Here is a 26,934-nt window from a genome sequence, read left to right on the forward strand (position 1 = left end):
CCATCGTACTCATTTCCCCCAATGTCCATTATGGACTACAAGAAAAGGATTTACCGGTAGGTATTAAAATCCTATTTTTACCAATGTTTGAAATGTCATTGTAATGTACCCAGTGGACAACCAGGTACAGATGTCTTCTGCACAGTCTACAAGGTAGACGGCTGGCTTTGGAACATGTGTGGTGGTATAGACACTGATGTGGCAGCATGTTTATAAGCTCACACTGGCTGTAGACAATTGGATCAGAGTCTCCACCTCTTTAACTCAGCTTTTAGCAATTTATTCCATGCAAATGTTTGCTTACCCAGGGATCATCTGTTGAGTTAACGACACCGGTTTGCTGGGCTATTTCACTAGACACCTTCTCTTTTTAGATCTTGCCTAGCCAACCTGTGATTCTCCAGCTGTTGTGAAACTACATGTTCCAGCATGTTCTGCCACAGTTTTAACATTCCCTATTGGCAAAACTGTGGCAGAGCATGCTGGGACTTGTAGTTTTAGAACAGTTGGAGAGCAGCAGGTTGGCCTGGCATGCTTTAGATGATTCTGGAGAACTAAAAGACCATGGGGTATATTTACCAAAGGTTGATTTTGATCTGATTCTGATGGACCTATCTTAATCGATGTTGGGCTTCCAGGGTTGAAACACACATTTACTAACTTTTAAAAATGAAAATATAAAATAGTCTACTAGTAAATGTTTGTACCCTGTTACAATGCATTTGGGACCATCATACAGTCTTATTCTAGTCTGCCTGGACTAGAATTTACTGTCCCCAGCTATTTACGACAACCTTACTTTGAGACACTTGATAAAGTGGAAGTTTCTAACATGGAAAGCTGTAATTCTCATGGCAGTTTCTGTTGACAGGAGGGTGTTTTGTGATGGGTGTTTTATATTACAAGTCGATCTGATTTTTTTTCATGAGTCTAGGTGTGTACTCTGGACTAAATCTTCTCCATTAAATTAGGACATTGTGAACTTGATACAAGGCTGAAATCAGTCTATGAAGGGCGAGCACTTCTCTCCACGCATTGGATGACGGGGTGTTCAGCATTTGTCACAGTAACACTGACGTGTAGCAGAACTGATTCAACTTGTCCTCTGATGCTTACAAAAGAAGTTGGCCAGCTAGATAGATCTTTCACATGCTTTATATCGAGGCAAAGAAATCTGTTTCCTACATGCCTTTTACCAGATAAGTAACTTGGGTGGGGGGAGGTTGATAGAACACCATACGGTCGACATAAAAAATGTCAACACGCATTCATTTTTTAGGGTTTTTTCATGTTTTTACAAGGTTTAATGCATTTACTATCCATGTCACAAACTATTATTAAACGGTAATCTTGTTGCGAGTGAAGTGGGGTGAACCACCGAGCCTGACGTATGGCGAGATAAGTGAGCCTGCAAGAAAAAGGTTTTAATGGCGCTGAGCAGAACTGTGTGTTTTACACCCTGGGATTATCTGCCACCTGGTGAGGAGGTAGCCAGCCTCCTCAAACAAAACAAATGCAGAAAATTACCAGGTCAGCGCTTAATGCCAATGATGTACACAAAATTAATAAAACAGTTTATTAGCAAACTAAAAACGTATAACAATTTAAAATTGGTAAGACCACAACATAGTAATCATATGAAACTGAGGTATCTGAAACCTCTAAAATAAGCAATAATATACACTAAGCACTAGAAGGCAGTCGCAAAACCTTGAATCGGAATAACTGTTTGATTTTACCTCTGTTTAAATAATTGCCCACGATAGAAGCACAAAGAATCTTACACGGCCGTGCATATAAGTGTCCTCAATTACACGGGTTCAATCACAGCTGGAAAAAGTTCATCAACTTAGAGGTCCACTGGATGTATAAACGGTGCAGAAATATGAAGTTGTATGATAACTGCTACAGTATATATAGAAGTGTCCTTGCTGCACCTCATGTGTTGTATGGAGCCGCTCTATATCACCCTGTGCACGGGTGAGACATCCGTCAGCGGCAAAATTCCGTCAGCGGCGCAATCAAGCAGGGAGCCGCTCCACCGTCCGGCACAATGTAGATGCACCAGTTTGCCGTTCTGCACCCCCAGCACAAACGGAGTAGTGCTCGGCAGGGCAGGGTATAACGCGCTCCCAGTGTAATGGAGGAAAGTGAGTGGTGCAGTCTGATTAGAGATGAGCAATTGTCGGCAAATGTTGTAGTCAGCTGCTGTGAGGACTAAGTCTTGTTCTTGTGGGCAATAGAGGTATTGGCGACCCCTTCTCTCTGTACCCTCAACGCGTTTCTCCGCACCCCAGGCGGCTTCTTCAAGAGGCCACCTGGGGAGTGGAGAAACGGGTTGAGGGTACAGAGAGAAGGGGTCGCCAATACCTCTATTGCCCACAAGAATAAGACTTTGTCCTCACAGCAGCTGACTACAGCATTTGCCGACAATTGCTCATCTCGAATGAGACTGCACCACTCACTTTCCTCCATTACACTGGGAGCGCCTTATACCCTACCCTGCCGAGCACTACTCCGTTTGTGCTGGGGGTGCAGAACGGCAAACTGGTGCATCTACATTGTGCCGGACGGTGGAGAGCGGCTCCCTGCTTGATTGCGCCGCTGACTGGCTGTGCCACTGACGGAATTTTGCAGCTGACTGATGTCTCACCCGTGCACAGGGTGATATAGAGCGGCTCCATACAACACATGAGGTGCAGCAAGGACACTTCTATATATACTGTGAGTAGCAGTTATCATACAACTTCATATTTCTGCACCATTTATACATCCAGTGGACCTCTAAAGTTGATGAACTTTTTCCACCTGTGATTGAACCCGTGTAATTGAGGACACATATGCACGGCCGTGTAAGATTCTTTGTGCTTATATCGTGGGCAATTATTTAAACAGATAAAATCAAACCGAGTTATTCCCATTCAAGGTTTTGCGACTGCCTTCTAGTGCTTACAATTAGTGTATATTATTGAAGCGCTGACCTGGTAATTTTCTGCATTTGCAAGGGGGTGCGTTTCCCAGATCTGGGTGAAATATATTTAAAATCGCACTTACATAAAAAAAAAAAATCAACTCTCTTTTTATTTTATTTTTTTTGTCTACATTTTTTTCATGTTGACCCTGTCTACCTAATGACTGTCTACTCGTTTTGATGTCTGTCTTCTGTATCACACCTATTTGGATAGTGCTGCACACGACCTTGGATGAGCGGTTGTGCTGGGTGACTTATACACGGCTTTACTTTTGTGTCATGAGACGGCAGGTGTGGTCGCCGTACTCGCCTGTAGGACTGTTTCTTTTGGGCTTTGGGACACAGCGCACCTGCCCATTTATGCGTAATTCTCCTGTCTTATGATATATTTTTAAAGTGCCAAAATCCTAGATGACACGCTCTACACCATGGTCCATTGTCCCCCAAAGGCTTCAGGGAAATGGCTTTAATTCACTCCCACCTCCCAAGATTCTGCTTGTGCTGGAGCACTGATCTTTCTCCACCTCGCTACAAAATGTCAAACGGGCTCTCAAAACCCACGTTTATAAAAGCATTCCACATCTCATCCTAACCTGCTGATACATGCTCCTCCCCTCTATCACCCTCGTCTGTTTACTCTCCCCTTTAGACTGTAAGCTCTCATGCTGTTGTGCTTTTCCCTCCTTCACTTAAGGGCGCCATACACTAACGCAACATGTCCGTCTTGACATTTCACTGGTAATCACCCCGGCAACCTCCCAGTTGGCAGGATCACCCAAGATCCATTGTGTGCTGTCCTTTTGCATACGATGTATCTTGAGCAATCCCAGCCGCCCCTGCAGAATCGGATGTGATTGAATGTGCAGCACATTCAGTCTGGAGGATCCGATCCGATGCTCACGGGAACACGCATCGTCCTAGTGTATGGGGCCCTTTACACCATTAGCTCATCCCCACTGTTTACCGCGGCTCCAAACCATTGGGTTCTGCTGCTTATTTGGATATTATGACTGCTGATGCAGCAATGTCTGTAAACGTCCGTGTTCTGTACTGTAAGTCACTCTTTTCTTTGTGTTTTCTGTTTATGTACCATGGGCCTGATTCATGCTTGCAAGTAAAGAGAAAAAGCAAGCAACTCTGCAAAACCATGTTGCACTGCAGGTGGGGCAGATGTAACATGTGCAGAGTTAGATTTGGGTGGGGTGTGTTCAAACTGAAATATATTGCAGTGTAGAAATAAAGCAGCCAGTATTTACTCTGCACAGAAAACACAAATTTATTTGCTCCCTTTGCATGGAAACAGTTTGTTCCAGACATAGTTACTTGCTTCCCCGCTTTGCTTTACTTAGACATGAATCAGGCACTTTTGTAAGGACCAGCATATACATAAAGGATAATTTAAAATTCATGTTATTTAGTTTATTCATAACTATATACTAGGCACAATTAAGTAAACTTTTTGAGTGCAATGCTTTTTGAGTGCATTAATTACTAGACTAGTATGGAGTATGTTGTCTTGTTCATGGCTAATGTAGGACATCTTTGTACTAAACTGTTGGGTCACTTGGGCTAGACACTGAAGTGAAGTGGTTAATGTCTCAAACTCCACCTTCTCTATACAGGGAGTACAAAAATATCATCAGTCTGTGGGATGCCACAAAGCTGAGACTAAGAGGGTGGGAGTGTGCCGGCAATGTTCCGCGCAACAGTTGATGCCCAAAATGATTGTTTTAGCAGCAAACTTGTGGAATCTGTAGAATTAGTAATGTATGCACAGAAGACCAGTTGCTGCTTTTGATCAACTGGTCGACCAAAGCACCCTGCTGCCTAGGACTTAACCATCTTGCCACCGATGGTTAACATGCCAGCCAACCTTGCTTATTTGCAGACTATAGAAAAGCGAGGCCATCTGGTTTAAGAATATCTGAAGTCTGATCATCATAAGCTTGAACCATATCCAGGAGATGTGGGGGATTTGTGGAATCAGAAGTACCATCGTACTGAAAGACCAGCAGGACAGATTTAAATGGAACCGGCTTACAACTTGCAGCTAAAAGAACGAGGTACCAAGACCACCCCATTTTAATTAATGGAAAATTTGCAAGACAAGGCCGCCAGTTCCGACTTTCTCCTTGTTGAAGATATTGCAAGGAAAAAAACAACCTTCTAAGTATGGAATTGCAGTTCCATAGATTCCAGGTGTTAAAAGAGCTTCCAAGGCCAAATTCAAGTCACAAGGTGGAACAGGAGGAACAAAACTAGGATGATTATGAACAATCCTCAGAATAGGTCTGATTTTCTGAGAAGGTGGGCAAACTTTTATTGGAAGATAATTAAAAGCGGAGATCTGATACTTCATGGAAGTAACAATCCCTGAGCCAAACCTCTTGCCAAAAGGAAAGGAGATGTTTGCACACTGTAACAGCTCACCTGTGCTTAAACCAAACGATGTACGTCTTCCACAGTAAGTGTTAGATCTACAGTCGCTAGCTTATGAGCCCTAAGCATGGTCTGTATAACTGAAGCAGACAACCCCCTAGCCTTCAGGATTTGGGTTTTAAGCTACATGCCATCAATGCTAACCCACTAAAATCAGGGAGGGAGGTATGAACCTTGGTTTAGGAGATCTTTGTGGAGAAAGGGATTAAGCTGGATCTGACAACATGATCTTGAAGATTACACACCCTCCTGGGCCATTCTGATATGAGGATGAATTAAACTATCTCCCTCTTGATCCGTTTAAACGGAGCGTGACGATTGAAGGAAATACCACAAACAAAATGACTACTTGGCCATCATTGCCTCCACCAAGGGTTCCTGGATTGTGGGGAGAGGTCAGGAGACCGTTCTCTGGACTGTCCTGGCATGCCAAGATCAAGTGAGAGGTCTTTGTAATGCCCTTGGTGAGCCATGTAGTGACCTACCAGTTGTCCACCGTAGTGGTGAAGACCACTGAGACTAGGCAAGCTTCTCTGCCTACATTATCAACTGGGCTGACTCCTTAATGGCCAAGTGACTTTGTCTTATGCACTGGCAGTCGATGGAAGCCGTGGCATTGTCAGCCTGATTTTTCAGAGGCTTGTCCTGCAAGACACGGAGCGTAGGACAGGGCGTTTTATTGCACATTACATGGATTACAGTGTGCAGGATGAGCAGTTCTTAGACTTTGTAACATGCAGCATGCAATTACAGAAGAGGCGGTGTCACATGTTGAAGTGAGGAAAGACATTAAGTTGGATTGGAAAGAAGTGGGACAGTGGCATTATGGAGAGACATTAATAGGTGCCATGTTGTAGAAAGCATTGGGTGTGTGAGATCGTCACTCGGGAGACCGCCAGGTACAATACTGACAGCAGGATCCCGGCAGCTAAATGGCCAGCGGGGGGCGTGCGCAATTAAGCCCTTTACAGGCTTGCTGTGCTCGCCATAGGTTTTTATTCCCACTCTGCGGGTGTCGTCGACACCCACGAGTTGGAATAGTCCCTGGTGGTCAGTATGCTGACCAGCAGGATTTTCAGATGCCGGGATCCCGGCGTTGCTATTGTGACCACCGGTCACATAAACGTATTCCTTGTAAAATGACTGAGAATCAGAATGCAGGTCTTTAAAGTTATGGTCCTATATAGGAGACCCTGTATTAGCTGATATAGGAGGAGGATATGCCTTTTATGTCATGACTTTGCTGAACACTCGAGTAGCCATGGCGTGACCAAATGGAAGTGCCCGAAACTGGAAATAAAAGCTCCCCACTGGAAAGTGGAGTAGTGTGTGATGAACCTCCCGGATTGGGTTATGGATAGTGGGCATTTTTGTTATCTAGATAAGCAAGAAAAAAGGCTTTTGGTTTCCCCCAGCACACTGAATGATAACGGTAGCCAGATGTAAATCCCACACAATTAGAATTCAGAGATCTGTTACATATATTTGTGCAAATGTATGAATAAGCCCCAAAGCCGCATCAAGGCTTCTCTGTATATTTGGGGTCCCTAGCGCTATATCTAGGTGTAGGGTGTGGCACCCCAAAACACCAGCATAAGCCAGAAAGCCCAGGGCAGCATACCAGTGAAAAAACTAGTGTTAATAAATTAGTGTTAGGAAGCCGAAGCTATAAGGAATGTGATACAAAAGTAAGATGTAATTAAAATGGAGAAAGTGTTATAGAAATTAGTGTGAAAAGTGTTAATAGAATGTAAAGGTATGCCACACTTAAGACATCCAGCTCAGCCAGTCCAGAGGCACCACACCATTGTGGGACCATACTACATTTTTACCGCTAATTTCATCTTATGAGTATACTGGCGACTTCTTTGATATCCAGATCCTTTGTATTTTGACCCCTGATGAAGTCCACTGGATGAAACGCGTTGGATTGTACTACATAGGATTGAAGTCATCAGTGTTAAATGAAAATTGGATTATAAACAATATACCCACAAATGATTGTAACATGTTATTTAATAAGCAATTGTGAATTGCCATGTTGGATGTACTTTATGTGCTGATGACCAAATTGACTGGGATCTAGTATTGTTTTATGAATACATTTGTTTCTTAGAAAAGCTTGTGGTTATAAACATCTTCAAGATATTGTGTAGCTAAAATATTACCATAATTAGCTCCCCTGTGAACACCCCTCTCCCCTGTGAACACCCCTCCCCCTCCCCCCCTCCCCCGTTCATTTATATCTATGTACCCTGACTTAACAGAGGGTATTTTTTTTATTATTATTATTCTAGTCCAGTGCAGCTTTATTGTGATAATTTCTACATTGCCTATGACTGTGTGTGCCTGTATCTGCTATGTTGTTTAACTTTCAGTGTGTCCCAGATATAACTGTCACTATATTCTGTACCCTAAGATGCTAGGTGCATCTGGGTCCTCTAATATAGCGCGTCACAGTATTTATCCAAAATGCATATTCTGCTGTGTACTCGGGGGCAGATTTATTAAGCTCGGTGAAGTGATAAATCGCACGGTGATAAAGGACCTGTCAGTCAGCTCCTGTCATTTTTCCAACTCCAGCCTGTGACATGGCAGTTAAGATCTGATTGGCGGGTCCTTTATCACCTTCCACTTTTTCACTTCACCAAGCTTAATAAATCTGCCCCTCAGTCACATAGTGCCGGATTTATTCGCAGGTATTGTACTTTGTCTGAATTTATCGTACTAAGTGTCTCTGTTACATTTTTACATAATGTCTAACTGAAAAGGCAGTAAATTGGTGGAAGCTTCTGCATCATGCAGAGTATGCCTTACGCCCCCTATGGGACCACCTGGGCCACTACAGCCACATTGTCCCTATGGTTAATCCGCCTTGGGGGGAAATTTATCTAACCAGCTGAAACAATTAAATCAGTCCTTGGTTAGACAGAAATCCACCCCAGGTCACTCCTGTGCCTCCTGGGTCGTCTAAGCCGGCTTCTTCCTCTTCACAATCCACATATCTCTCTGATGTTTCATCTGAAGAGGAGGGGGAGCATACTGTCCTGTCAGACACTGAATCTGGTGTTACTGATGAGGATTCTCCCATGCAGATTGAGGTCCCTGCCTTAGTGGCTGCTATTAAACAAAACCTACAAATCTCTGAGTCCACTACTGTGGCAAAGAAAACTGATATGTTTAAACGGCAGAAAGTTGTTAAAACGGTTACCCCATTCTGACCATTTAGTGGACATCAAACGGGAACCCTGGTCTACTCCAGGGAAGAAATTCCCTCTTCCTAAACGGGCCTTGGCTTGCTATCCTCTCCCTGCAGTGTTGTGTAGCTAGTGGGAAAATTCACTGCCTTATGGTGTCGTCCACTCTGCCTGTCACCACCGTCGCCTCACTGAAGGAACAGACAGATAAGCGTGTGGAGGGATGCCTCAAATCTATTTACTCCCTTACAGGAGCTGTGGATAGGCCCACTATAGCTGCCTCCTGGGCTGCTAAAGGTATCGAAGCATGGGTTCAGGCATTAGAGGAAGAGCTGTCTGAGGATATTTCTGACAATGCCAGACAATACCTGTTTCCTATTACCATCGTCTCTTATTGTATTCAGGAGGCGTCCTCTGAGGCAGGTGTGTTTTGGCGGCCAAGGCGTTGACTACGTCTGTCCTGGCTCACCGTATTCTGTGGTTGAGGTGGACCTAGACTCCAAAAAGACCTTGGAGGTACTCCCCTTCACTGGGGACATTTTGTTTGGAGGAATACCTGAATAAAATTGCAGCTGCTAAGACTGCTTTTCTCCCAAGTATTAATCGCTCTGATCAGAAGGCAAAAGGTACCACTTTTCATTCCTTTCGGCCTCAAGGGAAAACAAAAGGTCAGGCATACCCGAGACAATATCATACTCCCAAAACCACAAAGCCCAACATGGTAGAACCTGGTGGCTACAAAACAAACGACTAAACAGGGGCCGTCCCTTCTGGATCCCCGACTGGGTCCTGCTGACAACGGTCGCCAGTCTGAGGGGATGGGGTGCGGTGTTGGAGCAACACTCGTTTCAGGGTTGCTGGAAAAAGGAGGAATCTCTCCTCCCAATAAACATTCTGGAGTTGAGGGCGGTGTTCAATGCATTATCTCTCGCCCTGCCTCTGGTACAGAACAGGCCTGTTTAAGTACGGTCAGACAACGCCACCACGGTGGCGTACGTAAACCACCAAGGCAGCACTCGATTCCGCATGGCAATGATGTATGTGTCAAAAATCCTTTGTTGGGCGGAACGTTATCTGCCAGCCATATCGGCAGTGTTCATTCTTGGTGTCCTAAACTGGGAAGCGGACTTCTTCAGTCGCCAGGATGTGCACGCTGGAAAGTGGAGTCTTAATCCAGAATTCTTTCAACTCCTAATGGACAGATGGGGCCTACCGGACATAGTCCTCATGGCTTTTCAACGCAATCACAAGGTACTGGTCTTCGGAGCCTCAAGCAGTGTTTGTGGACGCACTGGCTGTTCCATGGAACTTTCGGCTGCCCTACTTGTTCCCTCCAGTGTCACTCCTGCCCAGGGTCCTGCAGAAGTTCAAACAAGGAGGAATACTACATCTAGTCGCTCCGGTGTGGCATCGAAGGCATTGGTTCTCAGACCTTCAGGGTCTATTGACAGAGAGACTCCTACTTCCTCAGCGCCCAGACCTTCTAATTTTTGAAGCATCACTTCTGAGAGCCAAAGGATTTTCCGAGGCAATTATCCGGACTATGTTGAAAGCCTGCAAACCAGCATCTGCCAGGATTTATTACAGGGTGTGGAATTCTTGCTTCACCTGGTGTGCTGATAAGAATAATGATGCATATGAATTCAGAACGTCCAGAATCCTGGCTTTTCTGCAACGAGACCTTGACATAGGTCTTTGTCTGGCATCCCTCAAGGTTCATATATCTGCCTTGCCAGTAGGATTTTAGAGGAAAATTGCGTCTATAACTGACGTTCATACTTTCATTCAGTGTGTACTTCGGTTTCAGCCTCCCTATGTCCCTCTGGTGGCTCCATGGTATCTGGCTGTTGTACCGAATGCCCTGCAAGAGTCTCCATTTGAACCTCTTGAGCCAGTGGACCTGAAATGGCTTACGGCCAAGGTCTTGTTCTTGCTGACTATTGCCTCTGCAAGAATGGTGTCATATCTAGGTGCTTTGTCGTGTCGTCCACCCTTTTTGATATTTCACAGTGACCAGACAGTTCAAAGATCTCGGTTGGCTTATTTACCTAAAGTGGTAACGTCTTTTCACCTTAATCAAGAGATTGTGATTCCAGTCTTAATCTCTTCAGATTTGTCCTCCAAAGAGCGGTCTTTGGATGTGGGGAGGACTGCCTCTATAAGGAGGTCCGATACCCTTTTTGTCTTGTTTTGGTTTCCACAAATATGGCTGCCCTGCGAATAAGCAAACCTTGACCAGATGAATTAGAATGGTGATTGCACAAGCTTATGTGCAGGCTGGACTCCCAGCTCCTGCTACTATCAAGGCCCATTCTACTCTCTGTTGGACCTTATTGGACGGCCTGGCGTGGCGCAGAACAATAGTGCAAGGCGGCTACGTGGTCCTCAGTGAACACATTTATTAGGTTCTGTGCCTTTGATACTTCAGTTTCCTATGGATGCTGGGTTCTCGTACCCGCTAAGGCACTTCCCCTCCCTTGAGGAACTGCTTTAGGACATTCCCAATGTTTTCCTGTGGAGACCAATGTAACCTACTGAAGAAAAGGAGAGTTATGGTAGACTTACCATTAACACTCTTTCTGCGAGGTACATTGGTTCCACAGGGCGCCCACCCTGACGCACTTAACTTCTTTGGGTTTGTATGACATTAGCCGCTAGTCCCTTCTCCTGTCGTGAGAAGGTGGTTCTAGTTGACTCACGCCTGCCCCTGCATTGGACTGGTTAACGGAACTGAGCTCACAGTGCCTGGAGGTGGGGTTATAGAGGAGGCCCCAATGCATCCTGGGAAAGTCTAAACCTTCAGCTCTGGACCAAGATCCACTCTACACCCTGATATTTTCCTGTGGAATCAATGTACCTCAGAGTGTTAACCATGGTAAGTCTACCATAACACTTTTTTTTTTTTTTTTTTGCCTACACCATGGTTCTTCAAATATATTCGCACCTTCCTATACCATTTGTATAGATTATGACATGTTGTATTGATTGTACTATATTCGGAAAATGTAACACAATGTAATTCTAGCTAGATTCGTGCTGACGTTCGCAGCTGTCTAACTCTGCGCACTGCTGTCATTTAACAGATTAAGTATCGTACTATGCAGAGTGTTCATTTTCAAGGAGGGCTGATGGACAGTCCCCTGGACATGAAATGCTGTTTTACAGATTGAATGAATGAGTAGGTTGTATAACCTTCCTTCCTTAATGGAATACATATATACGTGCACTATTCAGACATTTTACTATCCTAACAGTATTTCCCCTTCCAGGTTTAAAGAGCACATACAGGGCAATCTACCGCGAGCATTCTTAACAGATGAAAAATTTGTTGAGCTAAGAAAAGAATTGGCTTCTATGAATCTGCATAATTCTAGCATTGCATATCCAACTGGTCTGGAGGAGATAACTGATCCAGCACAGGTGAGCGACGCTGCAGCAAAACTTTTATGTTTGTTGATTGTTTTAAACAGCACTTTAATGAAGTTGGAAAGTAGGGTATATTTGTTTTGGAGGGGGGGGGGGGGGGGGGGTTCCCTCAAATTGAACTTTACATCCCATTATTTTTATCTTTTTACAGCGAACGACTGAAGTGGAGAATATGCGACACCGGATCATAGAAGTGCATCAAGAGATTTTTAACATTAATGAAACAGAAGTCCACAAACGGTGGCCCTTTGAGGAAGCAGTAAGTTTTATTCTAAGTTTTCCGTTTGGCTGTTGTGTGGTGAGGGTGTCTGGGGGCTCGCATCCTGATTTCATAGTTCCTGTCTAGTTGCATGCATTTTACTTAAACTCATCTTCTTTACTTTTTTTTTTTTTTGTATAGATTAAACGACCCTATTTTCATGTGAAGTCTTTGGAAAAAGTGCAGCTAAATAACTGGAAGGAGTATTTGGACTTTGAAATTGAGAACGGGTCACATGAGCGAGTGGTTATTCTGTTTGAGAGATGCGTCATTGCCTGTGCCTGCTACGAAGAGTTCTGGATCAAGGTAAGAACCATTCCATCTCCAGCGCGGTATCGACTGATGTGACACGTTGATCTCGTGCCTAAGCCTGTATACTTGTTGAATTCTGTTCATCTATAACTGTATCTATTGCATTAGGGGATGGTCTGCTTGCAACCAGATTTGACTGCTGCATATGCCAACAGAGTTGCCTCCCTTCGCCCTTCCTTACAGAATCTCTAGTCTAGTGGTTCAATAAAGGTGCTGGCTGGGTTTAAAACAAGAATTTTATTGTTCACATTTCACATGGTTCTTAGATGTTAACCCTCTCAATCTCTTGTATTTAGTATGCCAAGTACATGGAGAATCACAGCGTGGAAGGCGTGAGGCATGTCTACAACAGGGCCTGCAACGTCCATCTTCAGAAGAAGCCTCTGGCTCACTACTTATGGGCTGGATTTGAGGAGCAGCAGGGTAAGATACCACAACCTATCACAGCTGCTTTTACTGACAAGTGATGACTGCTTTTGGGCTGTGCTGAGCATCTTTTGGTTCTCTAGGTAATATTGAGGAAGCCAAGCGCATATTAAAAACATTGGAAGCATCTTTGAGTGGCCTGGCAATGGTTCGATTGCGGAGGGTCAACTTAGAACGGCGCAGCGGAAATTTAAGTGAGGCCGAAAACCTGTTGTCCGATGCTCTGAAAAACGCAAGCTCTACAAGTGATCACACTTTTTACGCTATTAAGCTTGCCCGACACTACTGCAAGATTCAGAAAAACGTGGCGAAGGCAAAGAAAGTGTTAAACGATGCTATACAGAGAGACAAAGTAAGTGATTGTGGTTGGTAGTAGGAATGATGAGATGCTTGATTGGTTGCTTGCGAGCAGGGTCCTCTTACCTTGTCTGTCTATTATATAACCCAGTCTCTCTTAATTACTGCTATGTTCCCAACTATAATGCAAAATGTTCTGGCGCTGTATACGTAACTGTTGATGACTGTTCTCTGAGCACATACGGGATGGAAGTTAATTTACGCTGGTCACCAAGGTCTCGCTTGTACATCTTTCTGCACAGGAAAACACAAAGTTATACCTCAACCTGATCGATTTGGAGTTCAGTGAGGATGTGACACAAAACGAAGCCAATATCTTGGCACATTTTGATAAAGTGATAAAAAGCTCGATGCCAATAGCTACAAGAATTCTCTTTTCACAAAGGAAAGTGGAGTTTTTGGAAGATTTCGGTTCAGACATCAACACGTAAGTTTAAACTGCGCTCTGTTTATTACATTAAAGGCCAGATTCAGTTAGCTGCGAGCAGTGGCGTATCAGCTTCCACGCGGTTTGCGGGATGACTTCTACTCTCAGCCCATTAGAATTTGGTGTTTGTACACGCAGCTCGCAGATAATTCATTCTCACCCCAAATATACATTCTGGGCGACCAGCGAAGAGTGGTCTGGCGGGTTATAACTGCTAATTCTATTTTTTTTTTTTTTCAGATTGTTGACCACCTACGATGTGCACCAGAAGCTCTTAAAAGACAAAGAACATCTAAAGAGGAAATCTGAAAATGGGTAACTGAGTTGTTTGTGCAAACGTTTTTATTTTGTTCATACTTTGGAAAGTGTATTGTGGCGTTTAAATTCCTTATTTTAATTCAAAATTTATTTTCTTTTTTTCTGTTACGTCCTACAGGATGCTGGGGACTCCGTAAGGACCATGGGGTATAGACGGCTCCGCAGGAGACATGGGCACTCTAAGACTTTAGATGGGTGTGCACTGGCTCCTCCCTCTATGCCCCTCCTCCAGACCTCGGTTAGATCCTGTGCCCAGAGGAGACTGGATGCACTGCAGGGGAGATCTACTGAGTTTCTCTGAGTAGTATTTTGTTAGGTTTATTTTCAGGGAGCACTGCTGGCAACAGGCTCCCTGCATCGTGGGACTGAGGGGAGAGAAGCAGACCTACTTAAATGATAGGCTCTGCTTCTTAGGCTACTGGACACCATTAGCTCCAGAGGGTCGGAACACAGGTGTCGTCCTCGCTGTTCGTCCCGGAGCCGCGCCACCATCCTCACAGAGCCGGAAGATAGAAGCCGGTTGAGTATAAGAAGAAAGAAGACTTCAGATCTTCCCTGAGGTACTGCGCAGCGGTTACGCTGCGCGCCATTGCTCCCACACTCGCACACACATAAGGCACTGTAAGGGCGCAGGGGGGGCACCCTGGGCAGCAATAATAACTTCAAGGGACACTGGCCAGCATAATAGATGATGCGGAGGCAGTATATTACAAAAACCCCGCCAGTATAAAGAATTTGAGCGGGACCGAAGCCCGCCGTTGAAAAGGCGGAGCTTGATCCCCAGCACTAACCAGCGCCATTTTCTCCACAGCAAGCTGCAGAGAAGCTGCTCCCCGGACTCTCCCCTGCTGAACACAAGTACAGAGGGCAAAAACGAGGGGGGGGGCAAATTTAATTGTGTAAGTGTATTAATATCTATAAAAGCGCTGTACAGACTGGAACTTTGTTCCAGTGGCGCTGGGTGTGTGCTGGCATACTCTCTCTCTGTCTCTCCAAGGGTCCTTATTGGGGGGCTGTCCCCATATTTGTATATCCCAGTGTGTGGGGGGGTGTCAGTACGTGTGTGTCGGCATATCTGAAGCGGAAGGCTTGTCTAGGGAGGAGGCAGAGCAGATTATTGTGGTTTCTCTGTCGGCACCGCCTACACCGGATTGGTTGGATATGTGGAATGTGTTAAATGCAAATGTGACTTTATTACATAAAAGATTGGACAAAGCAGAGTCCAGGGGAAAAGCTGGGAGTCAATCCATGGCTTTGACTGTGTCACAAGGCCCTTCGGGGTCTCATAAACGTCCCCTGTCCCAGGTAGCAGACACTGATACCGACACGGATTCTGACTCCAGTGTCGACTATGATGATGCGAGGTAAGACCCAAGGGTGGCCAAGAGCATTCATTATGATTATTTATATATCAAGTGTGAGCGGACTAATGAATACAATTGTGAACATCTAATTTAATCAAAGGCTGCTGGTTTAATAAAAATACCTTTTATCTCCTAAAAACAATGAATTATATAAAACATTTGTCAAAACATCTCTAAGATAACAATCAAGACCGAGAGGAAATGAATGCAATATAAAATATAAGCTCTAGCCAATTGGACTTTTATATTAATAAATGGCATGCATACCGGTATATTAGTTCAGCACAATTCTCTTCATACAGTCCTGCTGGTTAGTAAAGCTGTTATTTCCCTCCAGGGGACTTGTCAGGATCAACGTTGGAAAGCTGTTAAATAACCATAACTTGTATTGTGACAAAGGATCACAGTCCCGTACTGTTTACTGCTGGGATATTTGGTAACTTTAGCAGTTTTGTTCAGGCAATGATATTAGCTGCAGTTGGATAATTTCGTGAGGTGATGCTGGTAATTAATTGTTCCCCGGCATGACACTCCTATGGGCAATGCTTACCCCTCCGCACTGCGGCGGTTCTGATGTCTTCTGCCTGGCTTAGGGGTACCGGCTTAGTGCGGCTGTCTCCGGCTGAGCCTCATGCTGTAGCGTGTGGTGTAGCAGGGAGCGCTTGGTCGCGGACCGCGACTTCCGGGTTTTTCTGAGCTTCCGGTGCGCTCCACCTGCGTTCCACCTGACGTTTTCGATCACCTATTGCCCATACGAGTGTCATTTCGGGGAACAATTAATTACCAGCTTCACATCACGGAATTATCCAACTGCTGCTAATATCATTGCCTGAACAAAACTGCTAAAGTTACCAAATATCCCAGCAGTAAACAGTACGGGACTGTGATCCTTTGTCACAATACAAGTTATGGTTATTTAACAGCTTTCCAACGTTGATCCTGACAAGTCCCCTGGAGGGAAATAACAGCTTTACTAACCAGCAGGACTGTATGAAGAGAATTGTGCTGTGCTTGTTCTAACAAACTAATATACCGGTATGCATACCATTTATTAATATAAAAGTCCAATTGGCTAGAGCTTATATTTTATATTGCATTCATTTCCTCTCAGTCTTGATTGTTATCTTATTGAGATGTTTTGACAAATGTTTTATATAATTGTTTTTAGGAGAAAAAATAAAGGTATTTTTATTAAACCAGCATCCTTTGATTAAATTAGATGTTCACAATTGTATTCATTAGTGCGCTCACACTTGATATATAAATTCTCTGGACCTTGTGTCCTTTAATTTGAGGATATCCAGATCCTCATTGTGTGAGCTGCCGTTCATTAATATATTTCTTATATTATTATTTTATTTAAATTCTTTAGCGCCCACTTTTTAATTGTATTATATGATTATTGCAATAAAAGATGTTTTGCATATCACAGACGACCGCTCTGTCCCTGACACGAGGGTCTGCATGTTTAAGGAAAAGAAACCGGAGGTAACGTTTCCCCCATCTCATAAGCGGAACGCCTTATTTGAAAAAGCTTGGGAAACTCCAGACAAACTGCAGATTCCCAAGAGAATTATTATGGCGTATCCTTTTCCCTCATAGGACAGGTTACGATGGGAATCGTCACCCACGGTGGACAAGGCTTTAACGTGCTTGTCCAAAAAGGTGGCGCTACCATCTCCAGACACGGCAGCCCTCAAGGATCCTGCTGATCGCAGACAGGAAACTACCAGAAAATCAATTTATACGCATACGGGTGCCTTGCTCAGACCGGCAGTAGCGTCGGCATGGGTGGGTAGTGCAATTGCTGCATGGGCAGATAACTTGTCGTCTGACATTGACACCCTAGATAAGGATAGCATTTTGTTGACCTTGGGTCACATTAAAGACGCAGCATTATATATGAGAGAGGCTACGAGGGACATTGGGCTGTTGGGTTCAAGAGCCAATGCCATGGCAATTTCTGCTAGACGGTCCCTGTGGACCCGCCAATGGACGGGTGATGCCGATTCAAAAAGACATATGGAAACTTTACCTTACAAAGGTGAGGTTTTATTTGTGGAGGGCCTCGCGGAGCTGGTTTCCACGGCTACCGCGGGTAAGTCTTCTTTTTTGCCTTATGTTCCCCCACAGCAAAAGAAAACACCTCAATATCAGATGCAGTCCTTTCGGTCGCATAAGTTCAGAAAGGGTCGGGGCTCTTCCTTCATCACCAGAGGTAAAGGTAGAGGGAAAAGAACGCCTGCTATGGCTAGTTCCCAGGAACAAAAGTCCTCCCTGGCCTCTACAAAATCCACTGCATGACCCTGGGGCTCCGCTGAGGGAGTCCGCACCGGTGGGGGCACGTCTTCGACTCTTCAGCCAGGTCTGGGTTCAGTCGGATTTGGATCCTTGGGCGATCAAAATTGTATCCCAAGGCTACAAGCTGGAGTTCGAAGAAGTGCCTCCTCAACGATTTTTCAAATCGGCTTTGCCAGCTTCTCCCTCAGAGAGGGAAATAGTTTCAGCTGCCATTCAAAAGCGGTGTCAACGGCAAGTGATTATCAAAGTTCCCCTAATGCAATAGGGAAAAGGGTACTATTCAACCCTGTTTGTGGTCCCGAAGCCGGATGGCTCGGTCAGACCCATTCTGAATCTAAAATCCCTGAACCTGTATTTGAAAAGGTTCAAATTCAAGATGGAATCTCTCCGGGCAGTAATCTCCAGCCTGGAAGGGGGGGATGTTATGGTATCACTAGACATAAAGGATGCATACCTTCATGTCCCCATTTATCCCCCTCATCAGGCGTACCTGCGATTCGCTGTACAGGATTGTCATTACCAGTTTCAGATTCACCAAGGTAATGGCGGAAATGATGCTGCTCCTGTGCAGGCAAAGGAGTCACAATTATCCCATACTTGGACGATCTCCTGATTAAAAGCGAGATCGGGAGATCAATTACTGAAAAGCTTGTCGCTCTCCCTGAGAGTGCTGCAACAACACGGCTGGATCCTAAATCTACCAAAGTCGCAGTTGATTCCGACGGCTCGACTGTCATTTTTGGGCATGGTTCTGGACACGGAAAAGAAGAGGGTTTTTCTCCCAACGGAAAAAGCCCAGGAACTCCAGAACATGGTCAGGGACCTGCTAAAACCAAAAAGAGTGTCAGTTCATCAATGCACTCGAGTATTGGGAAAAATGGTGGCGGCCTACGAGGCCATCCCCTTCGGCAGGTTCCATGCGAGAACGTTTCAGTGGGACCTTCTGGACAAGTGGTCAGGGTCCCATCTACAAATACATCAGAAAATAAGCCTGTCCCCCATGGCCAGGGTGTCTCTCCTGTGGTGGCTTCAGAGTGCTCACCTCCTAGAGGGTCGCAGGTTCGGCATTCAAGACTGGGTTCTAGTGACCACGGACACGAGCCTCCGAGGATGGGGAGCAGTCACACAAGGAAGAAATTTTCAGGGACTGTGGACAAGCCAGGAGGCTTGTCTACACATCGTGCTGGAATTAAGGGCCATATACAACGACATACGGAGAATCTTCTTTGTAACCTACCCGTTCTGATTCAGTCAGACAATGTCACAGCCGTTGCGCATGTAAACCGCCAGGGCGGGACAAGGAGCAGAGTGGCAATGGCGGAAGCCACCAGGATTCTTCGCTGGGCGGAAAATCACATAAGCGCTCTGTCGGCAGTCTTCATTCCGAGAGTGGACAACTGGGAAGCAGACACGATCTCCATCCAGGAGAGTGGGGTCTTCATTAATAAGTTTTCGCAGCGATAACAAGTCGTTGGGACTTCCCCAAATAGACATGATGGCGTCACGCCTCAACAAGAAACTTCGAATGTATTGTTCCAGGTCGAGGGACCCTCAGGCAGTAGCGGTGGACGCCCTTGTGACACCATGGGTTTTTCAGTCGGTATGTGTTCCCTCCTCTTCCGCTCATCTCAAAAATATTGAGGATCATAAGACGAACAAGAGTGCAGACAATACTCATTGTTCCAGATTGGCCTCGAAGGGCCTGGTATTCAGATCTTCAGGAAATGATCGCAGAAGATCCGTGGCCTCTTCCTCCCAGGGAGGACCTGTTGCAACAGGGGCCCTGTGAGTTCCAAGACTTACCGCGGGTACGTTTGACAGCATGGCGGTTGAACACCAAATCCTAGCTAGGAAAGGTATTTCGGGGGAAGTCATCCCTACTTTGATCAAAGCTAGGATGGAGGTAACAGCGAGGCATTATCACTGTATCTGGAGGAAATATGTGTCTTGGTGTGAAGCCAAGAATGCTCTGACGGAAGATTTTCAGCTGGGTCGTTATCTCCATTTTCTTCAGACAGGAGTGGATATGGGACTAAAGTTAGGCTCCATTAAGGTGCAGATTTCAGCCTGATCTATATTCTTTCAGAAGGACTTGGCTTCTCTCCCAGAAGTCCAGACTTTTGTAAAGGGAGTGCTGCACATCCAACCTCCTTTTATGCCCCCAGTGGGACCTTAACGTGGTGTTACAGTTTCTTAAGTCACACTGGTTTGAACCTCTTCAAACGGTTGAATTAAAATTTCTCACTTGGAAAGTGGTCATGTTGTTGGCCTTGGCATCTGCAAGGCGGGTGTCCGAATTGGCGGCCTTGTCTCACAAGAGCCCCCTATCTGATTTTCTATGTGGATCGAGCGGAGTTGATAACTCTTCCTCAATTTCTACATAAGGTGGTTTCCTCGTTTCATATGAACCAACCTATTGTGGTGCCTGTGGCTACGAGTGACTTGGAGGATTCAAAGTCCCTTGATGTAGTCAGGGCCTTAAAAATTTATGTAGCCTGGACGGCTCAAGTTAGGAAAACAGATGCCCTGTTTGTCCTATATGCGGCCAACAAGGTTGGCGCTCCTGCTTCTAAGCAGACTATTGCTCGCTGGATCTGTAACACGTTTCAGCAGGCTCCTTCTACGGCTGGATTGCCGTTACCTAATTCGGTAAAGGCCCATTCCACTAGGAAGGTGGGCTCTTCGGTATTACAGCTGTGCCGGGCAGCTACTTGGTCGGGTTCAAACACTTTTGCAAAATTCTACAAGTTTGATACCCTGGCTGATGAGGACCTCATGTTTGCTCAGTCGGTGCTGCAGAGTCATCCGCACTCACCCGCCCGGTCTGGAGCTTTGGTATAAACACCATGGTCCTTATGGAGTCCCCAACATCCTCTAGGACGTAAGAGAAAATAAGATTTTAAACCTACCGGTAAATCTTTTTCTCCTAGTCCGTAGAGGATGCTGGGCGCCCGTCCCAATGCGGACAAATTCTGCAAGGCTTGTATATAGTTATTGCTTACATAAGGGTTATGTTACAGTTGAGATCAGTCTCTGGCTGATGCTGTTTTGTTCATACTGTTAACTGGTTTAGTATATACCATGTTATACGGTGTGGATGGTGTGAGATGGTATGCATCTCGCCCTTAGATTAACAAAAATCCTTTCCTCGCACTGTCTGTCTCCTCTGGGCACAGTTCTTTAACTGAGATCTGGAGGAGGGTCATAGAGGGAGGAGCCAGTGCACACCCATTCTAAAGTCTTAGAGTGCTAATATCTCCTGCGGAGCCAGTCTATACCCCATGGTCCTTCTGGAGTCCCAGCATCCTCTACGGACTAGGAGAAAAAGATTTACCGGTAGGTTTAAAATCTTGGGTTTTTTGGACTTCCAGTTGTGCTTTAGAGCCATGTATTTATGTCCTCGGTCATTGCTGTGTTCACGTCCTTGGATACAGTTGTACGCAGATTGCGGCTTTTTATCCTTACTATGTACAGACATAATGTTCAACGAATACAAAGACGACATTGCAGAAGCTTCTATCATAGTGTCACATTAAATGTAAATGGTGCAGGAACAAAAGGTAGTGGTTATGTTTTCTCTAGCATACATAAGGGGTATTGGGGACACATTAGTACGACGGGGTATAAATGGGGTCCAAAGGAGCCAGTGCACTTTAAATTTTTTCAACTGGGTGTGCTGGCTCCTCCCCTCTATGCCCCTCCCACGGGCAGTTTAGAAGAAAGTGCCCCCAGGAGAAGATGCACACTCTGTCAGCTCCAGAGTTTTCCTCATTTTCTTGTAAACTTTTTTTGTGTAAAACTGGCTAACGATGGGCTGAACGAAGCATTCATGTAAGGTTACAGCATGTTTTGGAGACATGGTCAGTATAAATATATTCAGTAGCTCCAACGCCATTACAGGGGGCAGAGCTACATCTGAGCAGGCTCAGCTGCATTGTGGCACCTTCCTCTGCATAAGCAGCAGCCTCATACAGCTCTTCCGGACTCTGACACGCGCTGGATCACTGGTACCGGGTGTAGTCTAGGGGGAGAGCCACTGTTTACAACGATTTCTTGTAGGAATAAATGTGCAAACAGTTTTCACTGATATAAAAACGCTGACTGCCTCACTGGGGCGCTCTAGCGTTGGGTGTGCTGGCTCCTTCTGTTCCTCTGTGTCTCCTCTCACATGCAATAGGGCAGGCTTGCTTTGAAAAATGGTATGTGTTGTTTGTGTAGTGTTACTTTTCATCGTGGTAAAACACAGGTTATGCAGTGTGTGTGTAACACCAGATTCTCCCCACTCTCGTCTGGTTCCATTTCATGTGAGCAGTGTAGTCGGTCCTCGCAAAACGTTGAGAATGTGGGGGAGGGTCACGAGCCCCCCTGGCTGGGTGCAGTCAATACTATGATGTCTAATGTAATCTCAACTCACTGCAAATGCCCACAAAACACAAGAACTGCAACAAGCAGTAGCAGATCTAGCTGCCAGAGCTGCTGATCCCCATCTCCTCCCCCCCCCCTTATCTACTGCAGGTCCACATAAACTTGCTTTACCTGCACTTCTATCAGATACTGATGTTGATATACAGGATGATGTGGATCCAATAAGTGGGGATTTCACTCCTACACAGGTTACCCCTCATTTTAGCTATAAGGGATGTGCTAAAGCTCCCCCTAGAGGACGCTGCAAATCAGCAGTCGTTTTTCCTCCCTCAAGACAAACCGACTGGTACTTTTCCTGATTCTAAAGAATTAGATTTATTTAAGCTAGCCTGGAAAAATCCAGATAAAAAATATCAGTTGTCAAAACGGTTTTAGCATACATTGCCCTTTGCCCCTGAGGGCAGAAAGTTCTGGGAAGAATCTCCGGCTGTAGACGTTTCAGTCTCTCGCCTCTCTCTAAGAAGTCGGTACTCTCTGCTCTGTGCTCCCTTACAGTAAAGTGCCCGGGGGATAGAAAAATTGAGACCACACTGAAATCTATCAACATTGCTGCAGGTGTATCTCAAAGACCGGTCATTGCAGGTTGTTGGATGACACATGCAATTCGTTCCTGGGCTGCTCAAATTCGGGAGGGGGGTCTCAAGTGACATGACCCTGGTTACTACAGTAACTTTCCTAAAGCACATTCAAGGCACAAGAGTCCTCTGTGACTCCCTAAAAGAGATTGGCAATATTAATGCTAGTACCACTGCTATAGCAGTGTCAGCACGCAGAGCCATATGGTTGCGTCAGTGGATTGCTGACTCCAAATGCAATGAGGAATCTGTTCCCTTTACAGGTGAATGGCTCTTTGGAGGCGAATTGGACGCATGGCTCTCCAAGGTTACTGCTGGGAAATCCACGTTTCTTCCCTCGGGGGCTCTGCCTGCTAGACGTACCTATTCGGGACTGTCTACTCAGTCCTTTCTGTCCACCAGACTTCGATCTAGGGCCAGAGGTGCATCCAATGCAGCTAGAGGCACCAGAGGTAAACCTAAGAAACCAGCCATTGCAGGCTCTCAAGGACAGAGCACCTGTTCATCTTCCGCAAAAACCTCAGCATGGCGGTGGCCGCCGGCCCTGGGAGGATCTCGAGGTGGGAGCTCGGTTATGTCTTTTCAGCCACATCTGGCATAGTTGCTGCCAGGACGCCTGGGTTAGGAACCTTATTTCTCCGGGTTACAAGCTGGAGTTCGACTGCTCCTCCCCAACGATTTTTCAAGTCAAGCTTACCAGCTTTGAAAAATATGGTTGTTACGCTACTTCAGGCCATCACAAAGTTGGTCCAGTCCCAAGTCATTGTTCCAGTGCCCCTGCAACAGCACGGACAAGGTTTCTACTCAAGTCTGTTCATTGTGCCAAAACCAGATGGGTCTTTGAGGCCAATTTTGAATCTGAAGTCCTTGAATCCTTACCTAAAGGTTTTAAAATTCAAGATGAAATCTTTGAGAGCAGTGATCGCAGGCCTGGAACATCAGGAATTCCTAGCGTCCCTGGATATCAAGGACGCCTACCTTCATATCCCAATTTGGCCTCCTCATCAGGCCTATCTGAGGTTCGCCCTGCTGAACGATCACTACCAGTTCCAGGCGTTACCCTTTGGCCTGTCTACAGCTCCGAGGGTGTTCACGAAGGTGATGGCGGAAATGTTTCAGCTCCGAGTCCAGGGGGTCAACGTCGTCCTGTTACCTGGGCGATCTCCTGATAAAAGAGTTCCAGGGAGCTCCTACTGTTCTATATAGATCGCACTATCCACCTTCTGTCACACCACAGGTGGATCCTCAATTTACAGAAGTCCCACCTGAAGCCATCTCAGCAGCTCCTGTTTCTGGGAATGCTACTGGATACTGTAGCGCAGAAAGTGTTCCTCCCAGAGGACAAAGTGAGAACTGTCCAGGAAATGATTTGCATGGTTCTCCCACCGATTCGAGTATCCATTCATATTTGCATAAGATTGTTGGCACACAGATTGGGTATCTGCACACTCACTGTGTATTTGTTTATTGTATTTCTTGTGAGTGTATGTGATTCATCACCATACATTCACTTGGCAAACCCCTTTCCTATATCATATATTATTAAATGTACTCAGGGGGTGTTATCAACTACAGGGTATTGAAACTAGAATGTAAGAGGAAAGAAACAGAAGGAAGTCTGTATTGTTGACGCACTGAGGAGATATGAATTTATTCTAAAATATAACCTTTATTTGATATGCATTAAAATAGAGTTGGATATCGTCCTGAACAGCAGTGAAACATAAGAGATAAAATGACAGTACTAACACATGTGAAAAGACTGGAAAAATGTGAATAAAGAGTTAAAAACGTGTCCACATGTGTTTCACGTCTGATTCTTAGGAGTTGCTGAGATGACTTGTATATCAATAGTCTTTATCCAATATCAAAAAGGCTGTCACAATCTATGATGTTGGAACCCGCTATATTACATCAGTGGTCTAAATGTTTACTCTTCATGTGTGTATCTTCTTCACTCCATGAAGATTACCATCTGGCGGGTACTCCCCCTTGTGCAGAATAAATATGTGGACTATAGATTCAAATGAATGCACATATCACCCAATTTCAGATAAAAATTATCTTTGAGTATATGTGGTTGCTTTAATCTTAATTTCCCTATTGCTGTAGATCTAATTCTCTACTGAAATACGGATCTCCAAGCATCAGGAGTCCTACACACTTACTGTCTATACCTTCAGAAGATCTATTATATGTGTGGGTTAAGTTGCTTCGTAGGTTATACACATAAGATTGTTGGGAAAGATGGTAGCCTTGTACGAGGCCATTCAGTATGAAAGGTTCCATGCCAGGCCCTTTTAATTGGACATCCTGAACAAGTGGTCCGGTTCCCATCTTCAGATGCACCGGATGATTCAACTGTCACCCCAGGCCAGGATTTTACTCCTGTGGTAGCTGCAGTCTTCCAATCTCCGGGAAGGTCGACCCTTCGGAATTCAGGACTGGATCCTACTCACGACGGATGAGTCTGAGATGATGGGGTGCTGTCACCCAGGGGTGCAGTTTCAGGGCAGGTGGTCTGCCAAGAGGCCCTACTTCCAATCAACATCCTGGAACTTCAGGCTATCTACAATGCTCTGATTCAGACCTCCCTTCTGCTCCGGGATCAGGCAATCCAGATACAGTCTGACAACGCTGCGGCTGTGGCGTACATCAATCGACAAGGAGGGACAAAAAGCCGGGCCTGCATACGAGAAGTATCAAAAATACTCCACTGTGCGGAAAGAAATGCAATAGCACTGTCTGCAATCGTCATTCCGGGAGTGGATAACTGGGAAGCAGACTTCCTGTGTTGCCACGATCTTCACCCACAAGTGGGGCCTACATCCTCAGGTGTTTCAACAGATCGACAGTTGGGGTTGCCATTAGATCGACATGATGGCATCTCGCCTCAACAAGAAACTTCGTTGCTATTGCTCGCGAACCAGAGACCCTCAGGCATGCGCAGTGGATGCGCTGACGTCGCCTTGGCCTTACCAACTGGTCTACATATTTCCTCCGATTCCGTTGATCCCAAGGGAGCTCAAGAGGATCCGGCATCAAGGAGTACAAGCAATTCTGCTTGCCCCGGAGACCGTGGTACGCAGGTCTTCTGGCCATGTCTGTCGAAGACCCTTGGCCTCTGTCACTCAGAAGAGATCTTCAACTAGGACCGTTCGTCTACCCGGACTTACGGCGGTTTCGTTTGACGACATGGAAGTGGAGCGGAACATCCTAGCTCACAAGGGACTTTCAAAAAAGGTAATTGCCACTGTGGTGCAGGCCAGGAAGCCTTTGATGTCAAAACACTATCATTATATCTGGCAGAGATATGTCTCCTGGTGCGAGGAACGCACATATCCATCTGCTGAATTTCACTTGGCAAGATTTCTTCGTTTCCTGCAGGCTTGAGTGGATCAGGGCTTACGTGTGGGATCCATTAAGGTCCAGATTTCAGCTCTTTCACTCTTCTTCCAAAAGAAGTTGGCTATACTGCCTGAAGTTCAGACCTTCTTGCAAGGTTGTGCTTCACATACAACCTCCGTTTGTGCCGCCTACAGCACCTTAGGATTTGGTATTACGATTTCTGCAGTCCTCCTCCTGGTTTGAACCTCTGACAGTAGAAGACAACTACCTCACGTGGAAGACGGTGATGTTACTGGCCCTGCCTTCTGCTAGACGTGTCTCGGGATTGGGGGCCTTATCGTTTAAAAGTCCATACTTGGTCTTTTATGAGGACATTGCGGAGCTCAGGACTAGGCAGCAGTTCCTGCCGAATGTCATCTCTGCGTTACACTTGAATCAACCTATTGTGATCACGTCAAGTTCTGGAGCCTCTGCCCCTCCGGAGGCATTGGATGCTGTGCGAGCCTTGAAGATCTATGTTAAGAGGACGGCTCGGATCAGAAAGACGGATTCTTTGTTCGTGCTATATAACGCACTGAAAAATTGCCCTGCTTCAAAGCAGTCACATTTCTTGTTGGCTTTGGCTCACTATTCAGCAAGCCTATGTGTTGGCAGCCTGACCTGTTTCACAGTCTCTGAAGGCCCACTCTACAAGATCAGTGGGGTCTTCCTGGGCGGCTGCCTGAGGAGTCTCTGCCCTGCAACTGTGCCGAGCGGCTACCTGGTTGGAGAAGAACACCTTTGTGAAGT

At 45.6% G+C, this 26,934-nt stretch overlaps 1 protein-coding gene across 2 annotated transcripts in view; it reads left to right on the forward strand.

The window, feature by feature from the left end:
• The window catches only part of PRPF39 (pre-mRNA processing factor 39), a 62,425-nt gene that overhangs the window by 22,160 nt on the left and 13,331 nt on the right, over positions 1 to 26,934 (forward strand). For both annotated transcript variants that reach the window (XM_063948547.1, XM_063948548.1), the window contains exons 6-12: positions 11,877 to 12,027; positions 12,185 to 12,292; positions 12,434 to 12,598; positions 12,901 to 13,027; positions 13,114 to 13,382; positions 13,630 to 13,814; positions 14,055 to 14,129. In XM_063948547.1, the coding sequence (XP_063804617.1) occupies positions 11,877 to 12,027; positions 12,185 to 12,292; positions 12,434 to 12,598; positions 12,901 to 13,027; positions 13,114 to 13,382; positions 13,630 to 13,814; positions 14,055 to 14,129 (1,080 nt within the window). The remainder of the gene's footprint in view (positions 1 to 11,876; positions 12,028 to 12,184; positions 12,293 to 12,433; positions 12,599 to 12,900; positions 13,028 to 13,113; positions 13,383 to 13,629; positions 13,815 to 14,054; positions 14,130 to 26,934) is intronic.

Source organism: Pseudophryne corroboree, chromosome 12 (genome assembly GCF_028390025.1).
Source record: "Pseudophryne corroboree isolate aPseCor3 chromosome 12, aPseCor3.hap2, whole genome shotgun sequence".
NCBI classification, from domain to species: domain Eukaryota; kingdom Metazoa; phylum Chordata; class Amphibia; order Anura; family Myobatrachidae; genus Pseudophryne; species Pseudophryne corroboree.